Below are 19,936 nucleotides of genomic sequence, written 5' to 3'. Positions count from 1 at the left end.
TGGGTTGTTTTTATTCAGTTTTATTTCCCCCTTGTAATGGCTACTTTAATACCATTGTGGTTCTAGAAGATGCTTGATAGGATTTCAGTATTCTTGAATTTGAGACTTATTTCAACATGATCTGTTCTGCAGAATGTTTCATGTGCTCTTGAGAAGAATGTGTATTCTGCTTTGGGATGCAACGTTCTGTATATACCTGTTAAGTCCATCTGGTCTAATGTGTCATTTTGAGACCAATCGTTCCTTATTAGTTTTCTATCAGGATGATCTATCCATTGATGTAAATGGGGTGTTAAAGTCCCTCATTATTATTGCTCTCAGTTTCTCCCTTTAGGTTCATTTTATTTGCTGCATATTTTGGTATTCCTGTGTTGCATGTACATATGCTTATAAATGTTTCCTTGTTGAATCTTGTTTATTATTATGTGCTGCCCTTCTTTTAAAGTCTTCGTTTTAAAGTCTCTTGTCTGCTATGAGTACAGCGTGTAACTTTCTTTTCATTTCCATGTGCCTGGAACGTCTATCCTTTCACTTTCACAATGTGTGTATCCTGAAGTAAGTGTCTCGTAGGCAGCATGTAGATGGATCTGGGTTTTTTATCTGTTTAGCCACCCTTTGTCTTTAGATTAGAAAGTATAGTCTGTTTTCACTTAAATATTGATAGTTATGTGCCTGTTGCCATTTTGTTAATTATTGTTTGCCTGTTTTCATCATTCCTCTCTCTTCTCCTTTTTCTCTCCTCGTAGTTTGATGATTTCCTTTAGTGTATGCTTCGATTCTTCTCTCATTTTCTTTTGCATATTTACTGTCAGTTTTTGTGTGGTCACTGTAAGGCTCACACATAACTTACATTGTAATGGTCTGTTTTGAGTTGATGGCAACTTAAGTTTGAACACATTCCAAAACTACATTTTTCTCCCCCTTCACCTTTTATATTTTTGATGTCACCTTATACATCTCTTTATTTTAGACATCTCTTAACCAATTATTGTAATTTCAGTTAATTTTACTATTTGTCTTTTAACCTTCATATTTGCTTTATTTATAAGTGATTGCTCTACTCACCTTTACTGTATATTTATGTTTCCCCCTGAGATTTTTCCTTTGATATGTTTTCTTGTTAATATTAGTGACACTTCTCTTCAGTTTAGAGAAGTCCCTTTAACATGTCTTGTAGGGCCAGTTTAGTGGTGATGAATTCCATTAGCTTTTGCTTGTCTGGAACACTCTTAATCTTTTTTTTTTTTTTTCCTAATTCTGAATGATAATCTTTCTGGGTAGAGAACTCTTGGTGGACGTTTTTTCCTTTCAGCATTTTGAATATGTCATGCCATTTTCCTTCTGGCCTGCAAAGGTTCTGGTAATAAATCTGCTAATGGCCATATGGGGTTTCCCTTTTGTGTAATAAGTTTTTTCTTTTGCTGCTCTTAGGATTCTCTCTTTAAACTGTCCCGTTTGAGCTATAATGTGTCTTGGTTTGGATCTCTTTAGGTTCATCTGATTTGCAACTCTGTGCTTCCTGAATCTGGAAATTCTGTTTTCTTCCCCAGGTTAGAGAAGTTTTCAGCCATTACTTCTTCAAATAAGTTTTCCTACTCTTTCTTTTCTCACTTTGGGACTCCTATTAGGAATTTTTGTTGACTTGCTTTTTTCATTTAATTTCCAGTCTAAGGTTTGCTTGTTTTCCATGGTTGCCCGTAGTATTGCCCCGGTTCGTTCTTCCTTAATTTTTTCAGTACTCCATCCATCACTTTCCAGAGTTTGTTTTGTGGTGTGTTAGTTGGTGTTAAGAAAAAAGGGAGGAGGTTCGCTGACTAAATGACTTTGGGAAACATTGGGTTAAACCAGGTTAAACAGGTTTGTTCAGAAATTCTCACAGTTTTTGCTGTACTAATATGATGGTAGCATTCAACTTTTGTCAAACTTATTTAGAGTATCTGGAAAGACTAGAGTCTTTGGAAAGTGTTTTTGGAAAATCTACCCTGATACAATTGCAGTGCCCAATCACGATGTTCTCCTCAATATCTTTAAAACATGCCGTGTTATTTATCACCTCTATAGTGTTTTTTACATTGTGGCTTTAGGGGCATGGTAAGTATAAAGATTCCTGGACTTCACCACAGACCTTTGGAATTAGAATCTCTGGAATTCCGGCATAGTTTTACAAACACCTAGGAAAATTCTTGTGCACTTTGAAGTATGAGAATGTTGAAAATTTTCTCAGGTCCCGGATCCCTCATACATACAGCTAACCTCTGCATATCTTCTCTGAGGCTTGCTTGCATATACCTTCCAGCCCATCGATTTAACAAAAAATCGTTTACTCTCATGTGTTTTCCAACTGTTTTATATTTGTTAGTGGTATCTCCCTGGGGACACTGCAGACCTTTTTAAGGGCTTATAATTTTGCATCTTCTATGCTACTAGATATCCTTATATTTCTGTAAACGTTTGTTGTTTAATAAGGTCAGGTAAATGCAAAACAAGTGATACTTTGAAATACTTGGTTTTCTCGCAGTACGCTTTTTGTAAATTGTGGTTTGATTTACATATAATAAACTGCATGGATTTTACAGTCTGGTGAGTTTTGAGAAATTAAACATCCATGTAGCAGCACGATATAGACTATTGTCACCATGCTGGAAAGTCCAGTCATCCCCTTTTCAGCAAATCGCCTCTATCCCTGCTCCCAGAGACAACTACTGTTTAGATCTTTATTACCACAGAGTAGTTTTGCCTATTTTAGAACTTCATACAAGTGAAACCACACAGTGTGTGCTCTTTTGTGGCTGGCTTTTTTTGCAGAACATCATAGTTTTGGGATCTATCCAGCAATTTTTTCTTGTTCACTAAGTATTCCATCGTAGGAACATACCACAATTTGTGGTATTCACAGTTACTAGTGATTTTCATTTGGATTGTTACCAGCTGCTGCTATGAATTAACATTCTTGAACAAGTCGTTTTGTGAACATAAGTTTTTATATCTCTTTGGTAAATACTTAGTGGAGTTGCTGGGTTCTAGAGTAGTTGAGTGTTTAATGCATTTTTTTAAGCCAGGAGAAAAGTAAAAACCTACAAATTTTAAAGGGAATATTGTTTGTTCATTAAAGGGGATATTGCCTGAGCTCCTACCAGATAAGCACTTTTATGTACATTGAATATATCTCCTATTTATTTACCTCATAGCAATGATTCAGGAGTAATCTGATTTTTGTGAGTTTGAGAGGTAATGCAACTGAAAAACTAAAACATCCACGTTTAGACTTTAAGAAATGCTCTGCTGTTCATTTAATATAGTTTATTCGACAATAACAATCATTTGGGTCCTACTCATTTCCTTCTAGCCAGGTTCTTCCCTCGCTTAACCTACCATGGTTTTGTTTAAGATGTATTCCCGATAGCAGCACCCAGAAATTCTGATGGGACAGCTGCCTCCCAGGTTAACTCACAGCTGTTAAGGGACAGCTGCCATATGGTGCTCCCAACCGAGAGAGCTGGGCAATGGTGGCTACCCGTGTAGGTTACTCAGTGAGAAGCTAAATTCAGGGTAAATAAGTGGAATTTTAAGAGTTTTGTAATTAGAATTACAAGTTCTTTAATTCACTTAAACACTCTAAGTCCAGTCTTAAAGTATACGTTGGGGTGAACTGTGAACTTGCTAGGCTGGGACTCACTAATGTTGAGAGGTAAATATTTTCTACTTCTCTTGAGATCTCTTCTTTTTACAGGGCACCTGGGTGGCTCAGTCGGTTAAGTGTCTGACTCTTGGTTTCAGCTCAGGTCACGATCTCATGGTTCATGAGTTCAAGCTTGTGCTGGGCTCTGCTCTGACAGCACGGAGGCTGCTTGGGATTCTCTCTCTCCCTCTGTCTGCCCCTCCCATAGTCCTTCTCTCTCTCTCATTCAAAAATCTCTTTATAATCCTCCATTAAAAAGTCAGTTTTAATATTGGGTAACTTCTAGGCTGGTAGTCTAGCCACTCCAATGCTTTTCTTTTGAATTATTTCTTTGACGTGATCTGACCCCATTCAGGCACACCTTGGCTTTACAAGCCTTTTGAATGGTTTGGCATTTCTGTTTATTGCTTAATCTCTTCCTCCTCTGCTCATTAAAAACAATGTCTGCTGTGAATTTTCTAAAATTTCTTAGATAGCTTTATATTAAATTATCCCTAATCATATATTTTCCATTACCTTTACATTTCTCTTACAGATTTTATGTGATTTATTGTCACCTGAAAACTTAAAAGAAGGCCTGAAGGACTCTTCCTGGAGTTCATTGCCATGTATTAAAAACAAACCTTTTGGTTTTCCTGTAGTAATGGAAGAGTCTCACTCTGCCACAGAGCTTAGCCCAGAGCAGGTAAGGGGTGAGAAAAGATTTTCATGGGTTGAGTGCATCTGTTTTTTTACAGGTTAAGATTTTCACTTTCTGGGTTTCAAGAAATAGAATCTATTAAGCATGATCTGAATTAGATTTTTTTGTCTGTAGCCTTTTATTTTACACTAAACTTTTATGTAAAATATGTGTTCATTAACCACAATTTTAGGTCACCTGAATATCAGAAAACTTTAGTCTCATGGGAAATGTAGAACATGGTATTTATTTTAGTTTCTTCAGGGTTGTAACAACTATATTAGCATAACTGCATCGACCTCATTATAACATGTCAGCTTGATGTCTAAGGCTATATTATAATTACTAGTAAAATGATTTATTTATCAGGGTTTTAGAATTAAAAGTTGGTGCTTTTAAATGAATGGTAAAAAGAACATTCTGAGACAGTGGAATTTCATTTCAGTTTGGTTCCTGGTGAGAGCCGCAATACAGTTACCCTTGTTTATTGTACTTTTGTAGAACGAAGAAATACCAGAGGTCACTTCAGAGCTTATCAAAGGAAGCTTAAACCGTACATGGTCAGCACAGGCTATAAATTCAACAGAAATGCCTGCCAGAGAGGACTGTTTAAAAAGAGTGTCCTCGGAACCTCTACTCTCTGTTCAAGAAAAAGGTGCTCTGCTGAAAAGAAAGTTGTCTCTTTTAGACCAGGATGTGATTGTAGATGAAGACGGAAGAAATAAGCTTAAAAAACAAGGAGGTAAAAATGTCACTACACTCATTTAGAACACATCTATTTATTTAGAATGGTCTTTAAACTTTTTCCTAAAGATGATAACCCTCTTTGTTTTAATAGAAACTCGCAATGAAGTCTGTACGTTTTCATTAACTTACGGTGACATCCCAGAAGAATTAATAGATGTTGCAGATTTTGAGTGTTCTCTCTGCATGAGGTAAGTGTATAAAATTTTATAAAGATGCATATTTTATATTACCAAATAAAATACAAAGTACATAAAGGTAATCTACTCTAAAGTGACAGAATACTGGACTAAAAATCAAAAGATATGAATTTTAGTTCTCGGCTTACCTTTCACAACTTGGGCAGGTAATCTCTGAACATTATTTGGATTTTCGTTACTTACACAGTGGGGTATTTCCATAGCCTATATTGCAGGCGTTGTAAGAATCTAATGACTTACATATTGTAAAGGACTATAAAAGTTATACATATTATTGAAACTTAGACACATACATGGTTTTAGATTTGGGTAAAAATGCTAACGTGTTGTATATATATGATTCTGTCTTGTTTTAACTATAAAGTCCTTTTCAAGTAAAGTTGGATAAAGGTTTCCGTTGTGTGGGAATGCAAGCTGGCACAGCCACTCTGATAAACAGTTATGGAGGTTCCTCAAAAAACTAAAAATAGAACCACCCTACCACCCAGCAATTGCACTACTAGGCATTTATCCAGGGGATACAGGTGTGCTGTTTCGAAGGGACACACGCACCCCTATGTTTATAGCAGCACTATCAGCAATAGGCAAAGTATGGAAAGAGCCCAAATGTCCATCGATGGATGAATGGATACGTATATATATATATACGTATATATATATATATATACATGTATATATATATATATATATATATATATATATATACATACAATGGAGTATCACTATATATACATACAATGGAGTATCACTCGACAATCAAAAAGAATGAAATCTTGCCATTTGCAACTACTTGGATGGAGCTGGAGGGTATTATGCTGAGTGAAATTAGAAAGACAAAAGTCATCTCACTTCACTCACATGAGGACTTTAAGAGACCAAAGAGATGAACATAAGGGAAGGGAACAAAAAGAATATAAAAACAGGGAAGGGGACAAAACAGAAGAGACTCCTAAATATGGAGAACAAACTGAGGGTTACTGGAGGGGTTGTGGGAGGGGGGATGGGCTAAATGGATAAGGGGCACTAAGGAATCTACTCCTGAAATCATTGCTGCACTAGATGCTAACTAATTTGGATGTAAATTTAAAACAAATTAAAAAAATAAAAATAAAAGATTTCCATTGTGTAGAATGCTTGTAATTCTAGAAGACTAATAGTTTTGAAAGATATGTTCCATTTACTTGAGTTGTGGTGGAGTCAGAGGAACAGTACCCGGAGACCTGGTGGATGGCCACATCAGGCTGGTAAGAACTAGCTGTGTTCTGAGCAGGTCCCTTATCTCTGAGCCTAGACTGCTTCATCCATCTGTGAGGTGAGGGCATTAGGCCAGATGATTTCTCAAGTGCCTTTTTATCTAGGAAATTCCGAAGTATCATGTTTCAGGAAATAATTATCATGTAAGTAAAATTAGTATTTCTATATTGTTCATTAATTCTGGTATTAAGCCTAATATTTCTTTACGAATTAACTGTAAAGTTTATTGGGTTATTCTTTTTCATGGATTTTATATTGTAAGGCTTTTATAGGCTTATTAAGAAATAATCTAGTCAACAACTAATTATATATTTCATATTGTTTATTTTACACACCAAGTCTCAGAGACTATGTGCATTTTACATTTATTGCACTTCTCAGTTTGGACCAGCTGGATTTCAGATGTTTAGTAGCTCCCATGTGGGCTGTTCCATTGGTCAGTATAGCTTTCACCCCTTGGCAGAGTAGTACCCCTGTTGATGGAGAACTTTTAAAAGGTTCAGGAGGGGATAATTGTATGTATCACTGCCCCTTCCTTCCTCTCCTGCCCACTAGACCCTCCTTCTTCCTCAAATAGAGATTAGTCTTATGGTTCCATTATTTCTTCACTTTTTCCCATGGATAGTTTAATGTGAAAACATGTATTTTGGTTGATTTCAGGTTGTTTTTTGAGCCAGTAACAACCCCTTGTGGACACTCCTTCTGTAAGAATTGCCTTGAGCGCTGTTTAGATCATACACCGTATTGTCCTCTCTGCAAAGAAAGCTTAAAAGAGGTAAACATTTGCATATTTATCTGTTTATTGATCTTAAGCTTGGCAATACTGATTTGTATTTAGCCCATAGAAATAGAGTGATTATCATGTTCAGAATAAATTACATTATATATGCTGACTGACCAAGAAGGAAAACATTACATTACCCAAAATGCTAGTGCTGGAGAAAGGTGAATTTGGAGAGCATAGGGGAAAGGAGGGCCATTCTGGAGGCCAAGCCCCATGTATTATTTTTTTTTAAACAAAGGGGGCTATGGTCAAGTACCTGGCCTAGACTTGGTTCAGTTTTAATGATGACAGACAGTATTGGGAAAACCCAACTGCCTTGCCTTCCACCCTCAATAATACCCTGGATTTCAGCCCTAGTCCTGCCTCCTTAACATATGGAACAACTAATAGAATTTTTTGCATTGATGGAAATTCTCCATAACTATGCTGTCCATCATGGTAGTCACACGTGGCAATTGAGCACTTGAAATGTGGCTAGTGTGGCTGAAGACCTGTATTTTAAATTTTCATTTTCATTTAAGTGGACACATGTGACTGGTGGCTACCACTTGGGCAGCACAGCTCTAGAAAGTGGTGTATTTACTGGAGGCACAACTTCCCACACCCCTTGTACAGTCAGTGAGCAATGCTATTAATAACCTGTGTTAGGGAAATAGCTGGATCTCAGGTACATATCTTTTGTAACCAATGGGAAGACAGCATTTTCCCAATCCTGCTTGGGTGTCCTTAGCCATAAGGTGAGGCCCCAGTGTTATAATTCTAGGTCCCAATTACAACTGTAGCATTGATCACGAGAATGATCCTATCTCTGGGGGGTGACAGCATTGCTTAAAAAATAGTCTTCCAAATATGAATAAAAAATTAATAAGCCATTTTGCATTTGAACGTAGTTAATTCCTATGCAGAAAAAACAACTCTGTACAGATATTATAATAGCATATGTGTATTAAATACATGGATAGGAGTCTTACATAACAAGCCAATATGTCAAACATAAAACCATATATAGAATTTTCACAAAGTCCAAAAACCTAAGACAAACTCGTTCTTAAAAAGTTTATTAATTACATTTCTGCCTATATACTTCATGTTTTCAGGTGAAGTACTCTAATCATGTTTTTTTTCTGTGTTTCCAGAGTTTTTAAATATTCTGTAGTATATAGTGTTTTTTTTTTTCAAATTAACAATTAGATATGTGGCTTTAAATTTAGAGCTACCTCACCTTAAGAAATGTCTGGAGTTTGAAGGAAAACAAGCATTATTTAAAAATACAGCCAGCATACTGTTTGAAAATAACTTTATCCTGTGTCCTAAAGGTATCCTGTATAATAGGTAAAATCTAAGTATATATTTAAAAAAACAAATTGATACGCTCTGTCATTTTATGCTTTTGTCATTTTCTTTTGTTCTTCTTTCATCGGAATGTATTTAAGATTTTTTTATAGCAGAATAATCCATTGATTTAACATTTCCCTGTTGTTGGGTATGTAAGTTGTTTTGTTCTTTGTTTTATATACCATGATTTGCGTCTTGACTATTTCCTTAGGATAAATTTCTGGAAGGTGAATGGCTGATCCAAAACCATGTATTTATAAGACTCTTAAAACCAAATGCTGGGTTACCTACATCCCCCCAGAAATATTGTACAATTTAGATTCCTAGTCCCCCCAAATTAATACACGAGTATCATATATACTATTTAGCCCATTGGTTTTCAAAATGTGTTCCCCTGATGAGCAGCATCTGTATTACCTGAGAACTTGTTACAAATTCTCAGACCCCACCTCAGAGCCACGACATCACAAACTCTGGGGTGGGGCTCAGCCCTCTGCTTTTCAACAAGCCTGATTTCATGCTAAAGTTTGAAAACCACTCCTGGTACCCTTTCCCAACCTCTCCCCCTTCCTACTCCTCCATTCTTCCTTGGATAATGACAAACCCTTATTTTTGCTGCAACGGCAGATTAAAAGTATGTGGCTTCTCTTTATCTTCTGATTGTCTCCCAAGAGTCGTTCCTCACCAACTTTATTAGATGGGTTATTGTTCCAAAATTCTGTACCCACGTCCTGACCTGGTCCCAGCCTTATGCAGTTTTTTAACTTCCCTACAGAAACATGTCTTTTTGTCCATGGAATACAGTGTGTGGTAACTGCCTTTTATGGGATAAAGGCAGTAAAATTGGGTTTCTCAGGCGACAGAAAAATTAAGGCAGACTTCATGAAAAAGGTAAAGTTGGAGCCAGACCTTGCAGGCTAGGCAGGCTTACAGGCTGGAAGGAGAGGGATGGCTTTTAGCAGTTGGAATAATGACGTGGAAATGCGAGTGGCGGTTTTCCGGAGTGTTAAGGGAGTGGTACAAATGTACCATTTTATATAGAGTTGGGGGGTGGATCGTGTAGGAAAAGCAACCTCTTGATAAGGGTCTGAGTGACAGTGGGTGACACGGGAAGGAAAATCATCAAGAAAAATGATCTGGAGACTCGGCCACCAAAACTAGGACAAAAAGAATAGTTTCACTTTTCCTAAATAAGGCAAGTGTATTATTTTCTTTATTCCTTAGCTTATTTTTTTGGTTCTCAGTTAAAATGCTAGTCTGAAGTACCCACGAGCTGTCAGATAGAAATTGGCCTTTGGTGTGGGAGAGGGCAGGGCCTCCTGCTGCCCAGAAAGGATTTGAGGTCGTAGCAGGACAAGGGTCTTCTGGACGGTGGTAGTCTCCACCGCAGCCACGTGTCTTCAGTGCTTTGGGGCAAAGCCTGCGCAGATTGACCTGTGTGGCATCATCACTTGTCACGTTCTTCCTCACAAATTAATTCAGAATCAACTGTATAAATATGTAATAAAGGCTTTACTATGAACTGTTTTTGCCTGTTTTCTGCTGTAGGAAAAGTACTGGAGTGTGAAATAACACTGTCTTTTAGTATCTAGCAGATAGGAGGTACTGTGTGACACAGCTGTTGGAAGAATTGATAGTGAAGTATCTGCCTGATGAGCTGTCTGAGAGAAAACAAATATATGATGAAGAAACTGCTGAGCTGTCACAGTAAGTTTCTTCTCATAAAGTTAATGTGATCAAGCCCCAGCCACCACTCTTTAAAACAGTAAGGAGAGACCTTCTCGCAGCCAGCTGGATCCTGTCTCGAGTTCAACCTAGTGTAGCCCCAGGCTATTTTCAACAAACACGGGTCAGGTTCCCCTCTCCTCAACAGACAGAAGTTTTTAAAAGTTCATTTGGTAACTTCCAGATGTTCCACTGGGGGTTGTTGACTCAAGCCCTTTGCACCGTAGTGGTAGTTTCGGTGGAGGAGGAATTTCCTACGGGACCTCAGGCAGTGGAGTTGGGAACAGAACCCTCAGGTACCAGGCAGGGTTAGCAGGAAGGTGGAGCGTAAACGGCCTGGACTGGCAGCTGCTTTAGCCAATGAGAGGTCGGGAAGTGGGTGGGACCTTGAGGCCTGAGGCTGAAATTGGTAGGAGTGGCGTAGGGGCCAAAGTGTTAATTAGTCAAGATTACCGGTAGCAGATTAAGTTAGTGTCGGGAGGTAATTGAGGGATAGAGTGGTACAGACCACTACTGAGAGCGAGCACGCACTGGCTAGTTGGGGCTGGGTAGGTTGGACCTGGTTTTGGTGCTCTGTATCCTTTCTTCCTTGTCCTTTTATGACGTTCTTTTCCCTTCCTGTCTTTCCCTCTTGCTCGAGTCACAGGAGTCTCTCTAAATTTCTTTCCTGCGTAATTTCTTAACTTGCTTTCTCTTTCACTGGACACACCAAAGAAACAGAACTGCACATTTTACATGCCGTGTTTATGTAATAGATTTTGGAAAATAATGGAAACAAAAAGTTATTTTTTTCTTACTTTCTAAGAAAAAATTGTGCTTGCAGACTTAGTATGTGTCCACCAAATGTCTTCACTGGGCCAGTGCCCTTTGATAGAAGAACGGTGTCCATTCTTCTAAGTTGGTACTGATTTGTCTTCCGTGATACTGATATTTCATTGTGATTTTGATAGAAAATGTCCTGATATGAGGATTATGAACTTTCTTGATCAACACTGCCAAAAGCTAGTTACAGGAAAGCCACAGATATGCTTTTGAAATCTTAAGTATAGTGACTGCAACCAGACTCCCGGCAGAAGAGTGGAATCGGCAAATGACAGATGAAGTCCTCACTTGAGGGGGGCTGAGTGTGATGCAGAGAAGCTTGAGGGAGTCTTTGTTACTACCAGGGCTGTTTTTTTTTGTGGGGTGCGCATCTTAAGTACTCATCCCCTGGTACTTCAGAGTTTTGCTGCTTAATATTTGTCAGCAGAAGAACTGAAAAAGACCAAATGGAATGCTTAGTCATGGTAGATTACACATTTTTTAAAAGAGGAGCTAATACTTGTATTCCTTGCACATAATTATGTCATTTTGAAGAAAAGCTAGAAGATCCTGTAAATAAGCAGGGGTGGCAAAGGTCATCTATAACCCAAAAGGAATCACATTGGCATTTCGGCACGTATCCTTCCAGATTTTAAGATGTATAAATACATTTTCAACAAAAGTCAACGTGTGTATGTGCGCACACACACACACACACACACACACACACACACACGTATATCTTCATTTTATGGTTATGTCAGTTTATTTTACTAGTCCCCTCTTCTAAGTTTTGATTACTATACACAATGTTACAGTGAGCTTTCAAGTACTTGTACAAGTTTTTCTAGGAGTTTAAAGGATATGAACTTTTTAAAGTGTCGGCCAGATTCTTCTTCAGTTTGGTTGTACTGTTTGAAACTGCCCTCAGCCCTGCCAGTTTTTCCCATGCCCATGCCAGAACTGGGCGGTACTGTTGTCCTCCTTCTTTCCTGCCAATCTGGCAGTGAAAAATATTCTATAATTTTAATTACCTAGAAAAAATGTTATGTTTTTGATCATGAAATTGAAAATATTTTAATGCACTAGGAATTTTAATGATTTGCCTTTTGTGGACTGTGGGAGCCCATTTTTTTCTTATTATCTATAAGGAAGAGTATTTGATGGATAAAAGACTAACTGTTCTAAATATTTTAAACAGATTAATACAAAATACAAACAAAAGTTTGTATTAATACTAACTGTACTCTTGATTCATAAAGATACTTAGCTCTGTATGACAACCTGGTATCTTAAATTCAGATTTAGTTTTATAAATAGATGCTGATGAGGGTTGCAAGCTTCAGTCATTTTTGTGGTACGTTCTGATGGATGATAATGAGACTTTTTTCCTCTTCAGCTTGACCAAGAATGTTCCAATATTTGTTTGCACTATGGCCTACCCTACTGTGCCTTGCCCTCTTCATGTATTTGAGCCAAGATACAGACTGATGATTCGAAGAAGTATACAAACTGGAACTAAACAGTTTGGGATGTGTGTTAGTGATACCCAGAATAGGTATGTTTTTGTACAGAAATATTTTTGTTTACATTGGAACTTGCTTTGAATATTGAGAATTTGCATGCTTGTTACTTGAACTTTGATATTAATCCGAAGTTTTCTTTTAGTTTTGCAGATTATGGGTGTATGCTACAAATTCGGAATGTACATTTCTTACCTGACGGGAGGTCTGTGGTTGACACAGTTGGAGGAAAGCGGTTTAGGGTCTTAAAGAGAGGAATGAAAGATGGATATTGCACTGCAGACATTGAATATCTGGAAGATGTTAAGGTATTAAATGCTTCTTGAGCACACCTCGGGGTACTCTGTCCTTGGCATTGCACAGGCTGATAGTCTAGGCGCGTACAACAGTTCTTTGTCCCAGGGACTCTGGTCGATACTTACACAAGTTAGCTCCCAGTTAGCTTTTGCTTATCTTGCTCTTACTCACGGTGTGTCAACTTGGAAGAGTCCAGAGCACGGATCCTCTTCATTTCTGCAGGCTCCCCAACCAACGTGGTGCCTAGAGTGTACGTGGGCATGGTGGGCACTTAGCACCAGCGATGGATTGAATTGAACTTAGAACCCATCTAGGTTATGAAAGCTGCTAATCCCTGCCCTTTTTAATCGAATTTATTAGTAGGCAGACACATTAAAGCCTTTAAAAACTGGTCTGTATGTATCTGACATAGCCTTAATGACAACATGGACACGGTGAGAGGACAGGTGTTCAAACTCTAGGGCATCACAGAGAAAGTACTGTCACCAGCCTTACTGGTGAGATCTTTCCTGCGGTGCGTTATTGTGATAACCTTCTTGCAAAGGGTTAATGTGGGCCTTTTGATGATTCCAGTAATTCACCATCTGCAGTTAGTTTAGGTACCAAAAAAATGATTTGTGATGCTATGATTATCAGATGAAAGGCAGTTTCTTTTGGAAGGGCATTATAAAACCATTGATCATATGCTCTCCCTGTTCATTGATTTGGGCCCTTCATTTTAATCGTTTATTGAACGCTGGCATTACAAACATTAGCTCTTTGAATTTTCGGAACTCTGAGATCCTTAGATGAGGAAAGTCAGATCCAAAAGTGGTAATAAATATGCCTAAGATCCTCTAGGTAGAGTCATAGAAATGATTTAAAGCTAGCTCTCTGGCCCCAAGTGCTGTGCTTCAGCATTATGCCATATTGCCTCTCTGATCAACTTGATTGGGCTGATATTTCCTGTCCTGTCTTATGATTAAGATGCTATGGGGAGACTTCTTTTTTTGTGCAGTAGGCCAAAAGTGTTGTGGAAGTTTGATAGTTTCTGTGCCTTAGGCATGCTTAGTTAATGGAGTCATTTGCTAAAGGCAATATTCTTTGTAAGTTTACATCTTCACATTTGGATTTGATGACACAATCCCTTGAGTATATATGGCCAACCATATGCCTAGATAGAAATATAGGACAATAGAATAGCATCTTGAAAGCATTATGAGTTTGGTGTTTAGAAACTGTTTGCTGTCTTTGCAGTCTTAGGAATGTCTAATAATTTTTCCTCATCTTAATGTCTCATCTTTGTAATGATTTCTTGTCCCTTCCTTCTGGAAAAGCTTCTCAAATTTACTTTATAAGCAGTCTTTTTTTCCCTTAAAGTTCTGCCTGCTTTTTAGCCAGCTCCTTTTTCCACGTCAGACACTTTTCATTTGTGTCGTTCCTTGTTTTCTACAGCCCATGGTTTGTTTCCTTGAATTTTGTAAGGGTGCCACGTAGAGGTTTTCTTTAATAGTTTTAACAAGTCACAAGTTTATTTCCAGCTCATGTCAAGACCAACGTGTGTTAGCAGGGGACTGAATCTTGTATAGTCATTGCAAGAGCAGAAGTCTTCAACTGGCTCCTCTACCTTTTCATTAACCCAACTTACCAGTTTAATCATAGCTAAGTATATAGCTCAGTGGTATTAAGCACATTCACAGTATTGTGCAAAAGGCAGGTGCTTTTTAGTTTTTTCATTTCACATCTTTCAGAAATAAAAAGTATGTGTTCAGAGTCCCTTTTATAGTGAGTCATTCTTGAAGTATGAAAGGCTGAGTCAGGCCTGGTATTTGTTCAGATGAGTTAATGTATGTGAACTAGAGCCCTCCCCGGCACATAGCGAGTGGGCTAGAAGAGCGTGCTACAGAAATCAATAGAAGATGGAGGAGTTAACGCTCTATTTCATCTCCTGTGAGACTACTTCTTCTGGATCTGAGGCTGCAAAGCTGATGCATTTAATTTTATGTTTGCAGTTTGGTGATCTGAAGGGTGCAAGGAGGAATGATGGAGGTAGCCACAGCCTTGCCTTTATAGAACTTCCTCCTTGCATAATTTCTTCTCTTTTGATATACTGGTTTTCTATGCTAAGATTCTTGTTGTGTTTTGACTCAGTTCCCTGGTAAAAGTGTACTTATGCTTATTGTCCCTCCTGTTACCTGCTTTCTGCCATGTTCTCTCTGCCTGAAACCTCTCCCAATCTTCCCTCTTATTGTAGTGACGACATTCCTTTCTTGTCCCACTGCTTTCAAAAACCATCAATGCAGAGAGACAAAAAGGAATTCCCAACTCACTGTCAGTTGTACCCCTCCCAGCTGGAGGCCGGCAGTAGGGTTCCGCAGTATTGCATTGCTTCGGTGACGAGGCCAGGTGGCGGTCACACCTTGTGGTGTCTCTTTAGTCTGGCCATTGCGCTTTGTGAGGCAGAAGCACAGGATATGTATTGCGTAAGAATACTCTGATCCAGCACTGAAATTGGGATTGCCTCTTTTTACATTTTTATTTTTGCATTTCTGTTGGGTTAGTGATCTGGACCAGGGGGACTAGATGCAAGTCTTACTGTTTTGTTTCTAGGTTGAGAATGACGAGGAGGTCGAGAATCTCAGACAGCTTCATGACTTGGTATACTCACAAGCCTGCAGCTGGTTTCAGAATTTAAGAGACAGATTTCGAAGCCAAATTCTTCAGCACTTTGGCTCAATGCCCGGGAGGGAGGAAAACCTTCAGGTATGATGGCTTTGATGTTGTTTCCAAAAGTCTCACTTTTTTTTTAGCAATGGGTTTTTAAGTTTGTTTTCCTTTTTGCACAGCCTTTCCGTTGTCCCCACTGTCTTTGCAGTGCTGTCCGCTGCTATCTGTAGGGGAAGGGGATGGACAGAGCTGGCAGCTGAGGGGTCCGTAGCTGTGACTGCACAGAAGGAGAAAGCCCTTCACTGAGGATTTGCTCAAAGGCGGGATAAGGAAATTAACAATGGGACATTACAGTAAATTATTGGGAGATCTTTTTTTCACCTCTCCTTTTCTCTCCAGCTTTTTCCCTTGTGTCTCTTCATGTTTAATGCTTCACTCCTCATGAAATTATTGTTCTGATGGTCTTGTTCAAGTGCTTAGGGGTGACGCTGAACTTTCTGTGCAAGCAGATCGGTGTGGTAGGCTCTGTAAGACGCACAGAAAGACGACTCTGGAAAATCTGATAGACTGATCAAAGCGCTAACTTTTAGACAAGCATTTTGAATTGAATAAAATGGTTATGGTCAGAAGGTAGATTACATAATGGAATGGCTATAAATATACGGAGATGGAGAGAAAACAGCCCACTGTGATGGACACTGCCTCTCATTCTGGTTTTCAAAGGTTGGCCTCAGTCTGTCTGAATCCCAATTGAGTCCTTCACCTGAACTTGAAATTATAACATCAGATCATCTCTAAACTGAGCACTCATTCGGTGTCATACATATTGTCAGTTGCTCATGTGTGTTTTATTCTGGCTTCCTAAATCTGATTACACTTGATAGAAATAGCCTTTGCTAAGCATAAAATTGAGTAAGTACATCTTAAATGTAAAAACTTTCACCACTCTTGCCTTTTATGATTCAGCCCTCTACCACTGCTTTGTTGGTAGTATTGTGAGTCAGGACTTGGTCAGTGAAACAAAAGCAGCCACTCTTGCATAATCCAGGCACGGAGGGTGTGCTGTGGGATGGAGGGCTGACGCAGCTGTCTGCAGAGCTGGAGGAGTGAAGATGAGGGTCATCACGGAAGGAGGATGGGGTACCTGACACAGGGGAGCACTGTGCTTTTCAAGAACTTGCAGGGAAACTTTTGTACTTCTTAGGAGTACGAGGGAGGTACCCACCGGTATCTCAGTCTGGAGCAGTGTAGCAGGTGGTTAAGAATTCTCTGGAAGGCTCCTGCAAATCTGCCGACACTTGGCAACAGTCTCCAGCGAACAATGGCTTCTTCTCTTCCAGCTTCCACATTTCACGGGATTATGCCTCTCCTAGGCCAAGTCTAACCCAGAACCATGTGAGGGAGAGGATTCTGGGAAATGTTTCTGACCTCTCTGAAATGCAAGAAGGATGGCATAGTGATGCTGAGTGGACAACAGATAGTACACAACTACAGAAATCTAGTGTGGTTCTAGAGGGAGCTTACTGAGATCAGGAGCTCCTTCTGTCATTCTGAAACTTCAGGTTTCAGGTTCAATAAAAAGCAATTTGGTGTGCAACAGAGATGGCTTAAAAATTCTTTTGTATAAATTCCAAGTTCTTTCAATGGCCACTAGTCAGCCTTTGCAACATCAGAAGGACTTCTTTGCTGGAAATGTTTATTTTTCAAACAAAACTAGAGGCTGAGACCTTTTCTTATGTCTTGCCTAGGATCTTATGTCTTGCCATGGTTCCTTGGAGACATTTTTAAATATTAATTAACTTAATGCTTTAAATATGTGTTTTCAGAAAGTAGTTCTGAATTAGGGCAGTTTTGCCCCCCTGGCATATTTGGCAGTGTCTTGTTCTTTGACAGTTGGGAGATGCATCATTTCCTATGCTTTTAGCAAGTCTTTTCTAACTTTTTTTCCCTTGCTGCTTCAATTTATTTGTGGCTCTATCAGTGTTTCACTCCTCATGAAATTGAAGATACTTTGCACTGTCACAACTGGGAGGTGCCATTGGCATCTTATTGGATAGAGGTCAGAGATACTGCTCAACATGCTTCAGGAGCACAGGACAGTTCCCGCATCGAAGAATTATCCAGCCCCAAATGTGAGCAGCCTGAAGTCGAGAAACCCAGCATTCAGGCAGTGCAGGGGACAGAGTGTTAGTCATGGAAGTCAGGTCTGGATTTCAGTCTTGGACAATTCACATTTCTGGTCTTTAGTTTCCCCATTTTATAGGGACATAATAGCCTTCCTTCCATGATCGCTAAGAGTTTGAGATAGGATCGGATATATGAGCACTGTTTTTCTTACATCGATGTATATTGTATTAATACTGTAAACTGTTGTTTATTTTTAGGCGACCCCTAATGGGCCCGCGTGGTGTTGGTGGCTTCTTGCAGTTCTTCCCGTAGATCCCCGATACCAGCTATCGGTTTTGTCAATGAAGTCTTTGAAAGAACGGTTGACAAAGATACAGCATATACTGACCTATTTTTCTAGAGACCAATCTAAGTAACTAACTGCTTGGATCTTCCTTTAAAGTTACCCTAATCTGGCTGCGTTGACAGCCAGATTGTCTGCTGCCTTTTGCACATCCAGTGCTGGTTTGAGAAATGTAACGAAACTTTTTTTTCCTTCAACCTCCTGAATCATGTGGTTCTGCAAATGATTACCTTCAACTAGGACTTAGACCACTAAGAACTTGCACAGAAAAACACGCACTGAATGTGTGTTAAACCTCTACATTGTGATGAAGTTGCACTATGTACCATATTCTAAAACGAAATGAGAACTGTGTGTATGTGGGGTGTGTGTGTGTGTGCGCGCGCGTGTGCATTTTCTCTGGCTTTAAAATTTTAAAAGAAAAAAAAAGCCATAGAGAGCAGAACTTGCTGAGGGTTTTTACTGCCCAAGTTTACAACAATAGCGATACAAGTTTTTGCAAGTTGAATTTGCCTCACATTTATCTGTCCTAATGCTTATATTTGCACAAGTATGTAAACTATGGTATTGAGTATCACTCTTTGTTGGAAATACTGCTCTTGCTGAACTGTCTTGACCATTGACTATGACACAGTTTCTTATTTATGTAAATACTTGCATCCTAGTGGCCAACAGGCTTTGGATGCAGAACCTAGAGCCAGTTTTCAGGAACAATTGCAAACCTGCCATGGTACTGTGCATCTATTCATAAAACACTTAAAACTGTGAAAATATGGTTTACATTTATTTGTACATAAAGGTAAATGGAGAACTCAATTCAGTACCAGTTAGTTTGTGCATTTTAGGGGGCTTTTCACATCAACTGCCCATCAATATAATTTATAGTTTGACATGATGTGTTTAAAAAAAAAATATTACATAGTATAAACCCATTAAGGATCTGGGGGAAGAGAAGAAGCTTAATGTAGAAGTAAGCTTTTAAAGTATGTTTTATTTTTTAATTCTAGTCTTGGTGCAGATGTTAGTTATGCCTTATTCATATCACAATTAGATCACCATGCTGTGACATGGTTTATATTCATGCTGCCCTAGATACTTTTGTAATTATTTGTTGCAAACTTGTGACTGTCCCGATTAACTTTCTTTTATGTAAGTACTTTGTAAAAGTTTCTTAAACTTTTGCTTTTGCTTATTTAATTTTGAATAAAAGCTAAATTCATAATAATTTTTTTCTTAAATTTTAGGTCAGTATGAAAGATGAGTTTTGCTTACTGTTTACTTTTTTTTCTTGGCAGTATCTTAAGGAGACTTCAGGCCCTAGAACAATCCTTTAAAGTACTATTGTTCAACATTTAGAAAAAAGCCATGTCCCTTTAGGATAAAGATGACATTTTTCATGTTACCCTTATTTGATAGCATTAAACAGAACTGACCATTTCAGGCCCCCATTTCCCAGCTAGGATTTTCCAGATATAAAGAAATCCTTTTTTAATAGTGAATATTTTTATAAAAATATATTAAGAAATGACTACCTGGAAGACCACCCTTTGCCCCCACAATTACACTATTGAAAAATCTCCAGAAAACGTGGTCTCAAGAGTGGGCCATTCCCCCCAAAGTTACCTTACCCATAGTCCTGCTGAAGTGTTCAACATTCTTATAACCAACTATTAAATGCCTGTTAAGTAGTGTTTGGGTAGTAGCATACATGCAAAGTTTACCTATAGTTCTCAAAGCATGTATGAGAAGCAAGTAGGATTTACCTGGTGCCCAATCTACATCTGTCGTATGTGCGTGCA

The 19,936-nt window shown here is 38.6% G+C and overlaps 1 protein-coding gene across 2 annotated transcripts in view; it reads left to right on the top strand.

The window, feature by feature from the left end:
• The window catches only part of LONRF1 (LON peptidase N-terminal domain and ring finger 1), a 37,604-nt gene extending 18,348 nt beyond the window's left edge, over positions 1 to 19,256 (top strand). The window contains exons 4-12 of one of the 2 annotated variants that reach the window (XM_049631673.1): positions 4,215 to 4,364; positions 4,860 to 5,100; positions 5,197 to 5,293; positions 7,217 to 7,331; positions 10,261 to 10,382; positions 12,601 to 12,759; positions 12,870 to 13,032; positions 15,611 to 15,763; positions 18,052 to 19,256. In XM_049631673.1, the coding sequence (XP_049487630.1) occupies positions 4,215 to 4,364; positions 4,860 to 5,100; positions 5,197 to 5,293; positions 7,217 to 7,331; positions 10,261 to 10,382; positions 12,601 to 12,759; positions 12,870 to 13,032; positions 15,611 to 15,763; positions 18,052 to 18,210 (1,359 nt within the window). In that variant the 3' untranslated portion in view covers positions 18,211 to 19,256. The remainder of the gene's footprint in view (positions 1 to 4,214; positions 4,365 to 4,859; positions 5,101 to 5,196; positions 5,294 to 7,216; positions 7,332 to 10,260; positions 10,383 to 12,600; positions 12,760 to 12,869; positions 13,033 to 15,610; positions 15,764 to 18,051) is intronic. The other variant, XM_049631674.1, reaches the window with a different exon arrangement.
• The last annotated feature ends 680 nt before the right edge of the window (positions 19,257 to 19,936 follow it).

Source organism: Panthera uncia, chromosome B1 (assembly GCF_023721935.1).
Source record: "Panthera uncia isolate 11264 chromosome B1, Puncia_PCG_1.0, whole genome shotgun sequence".
Lineage (NCBI taxonomy): Eukaryota > Metazoa > Chordata > Mammalia > Carnivora > Felidae > Panthera > Panthera uncia.
This window is presented reverse-complemented; position numbering and strand designations above follow the sequence as displayed.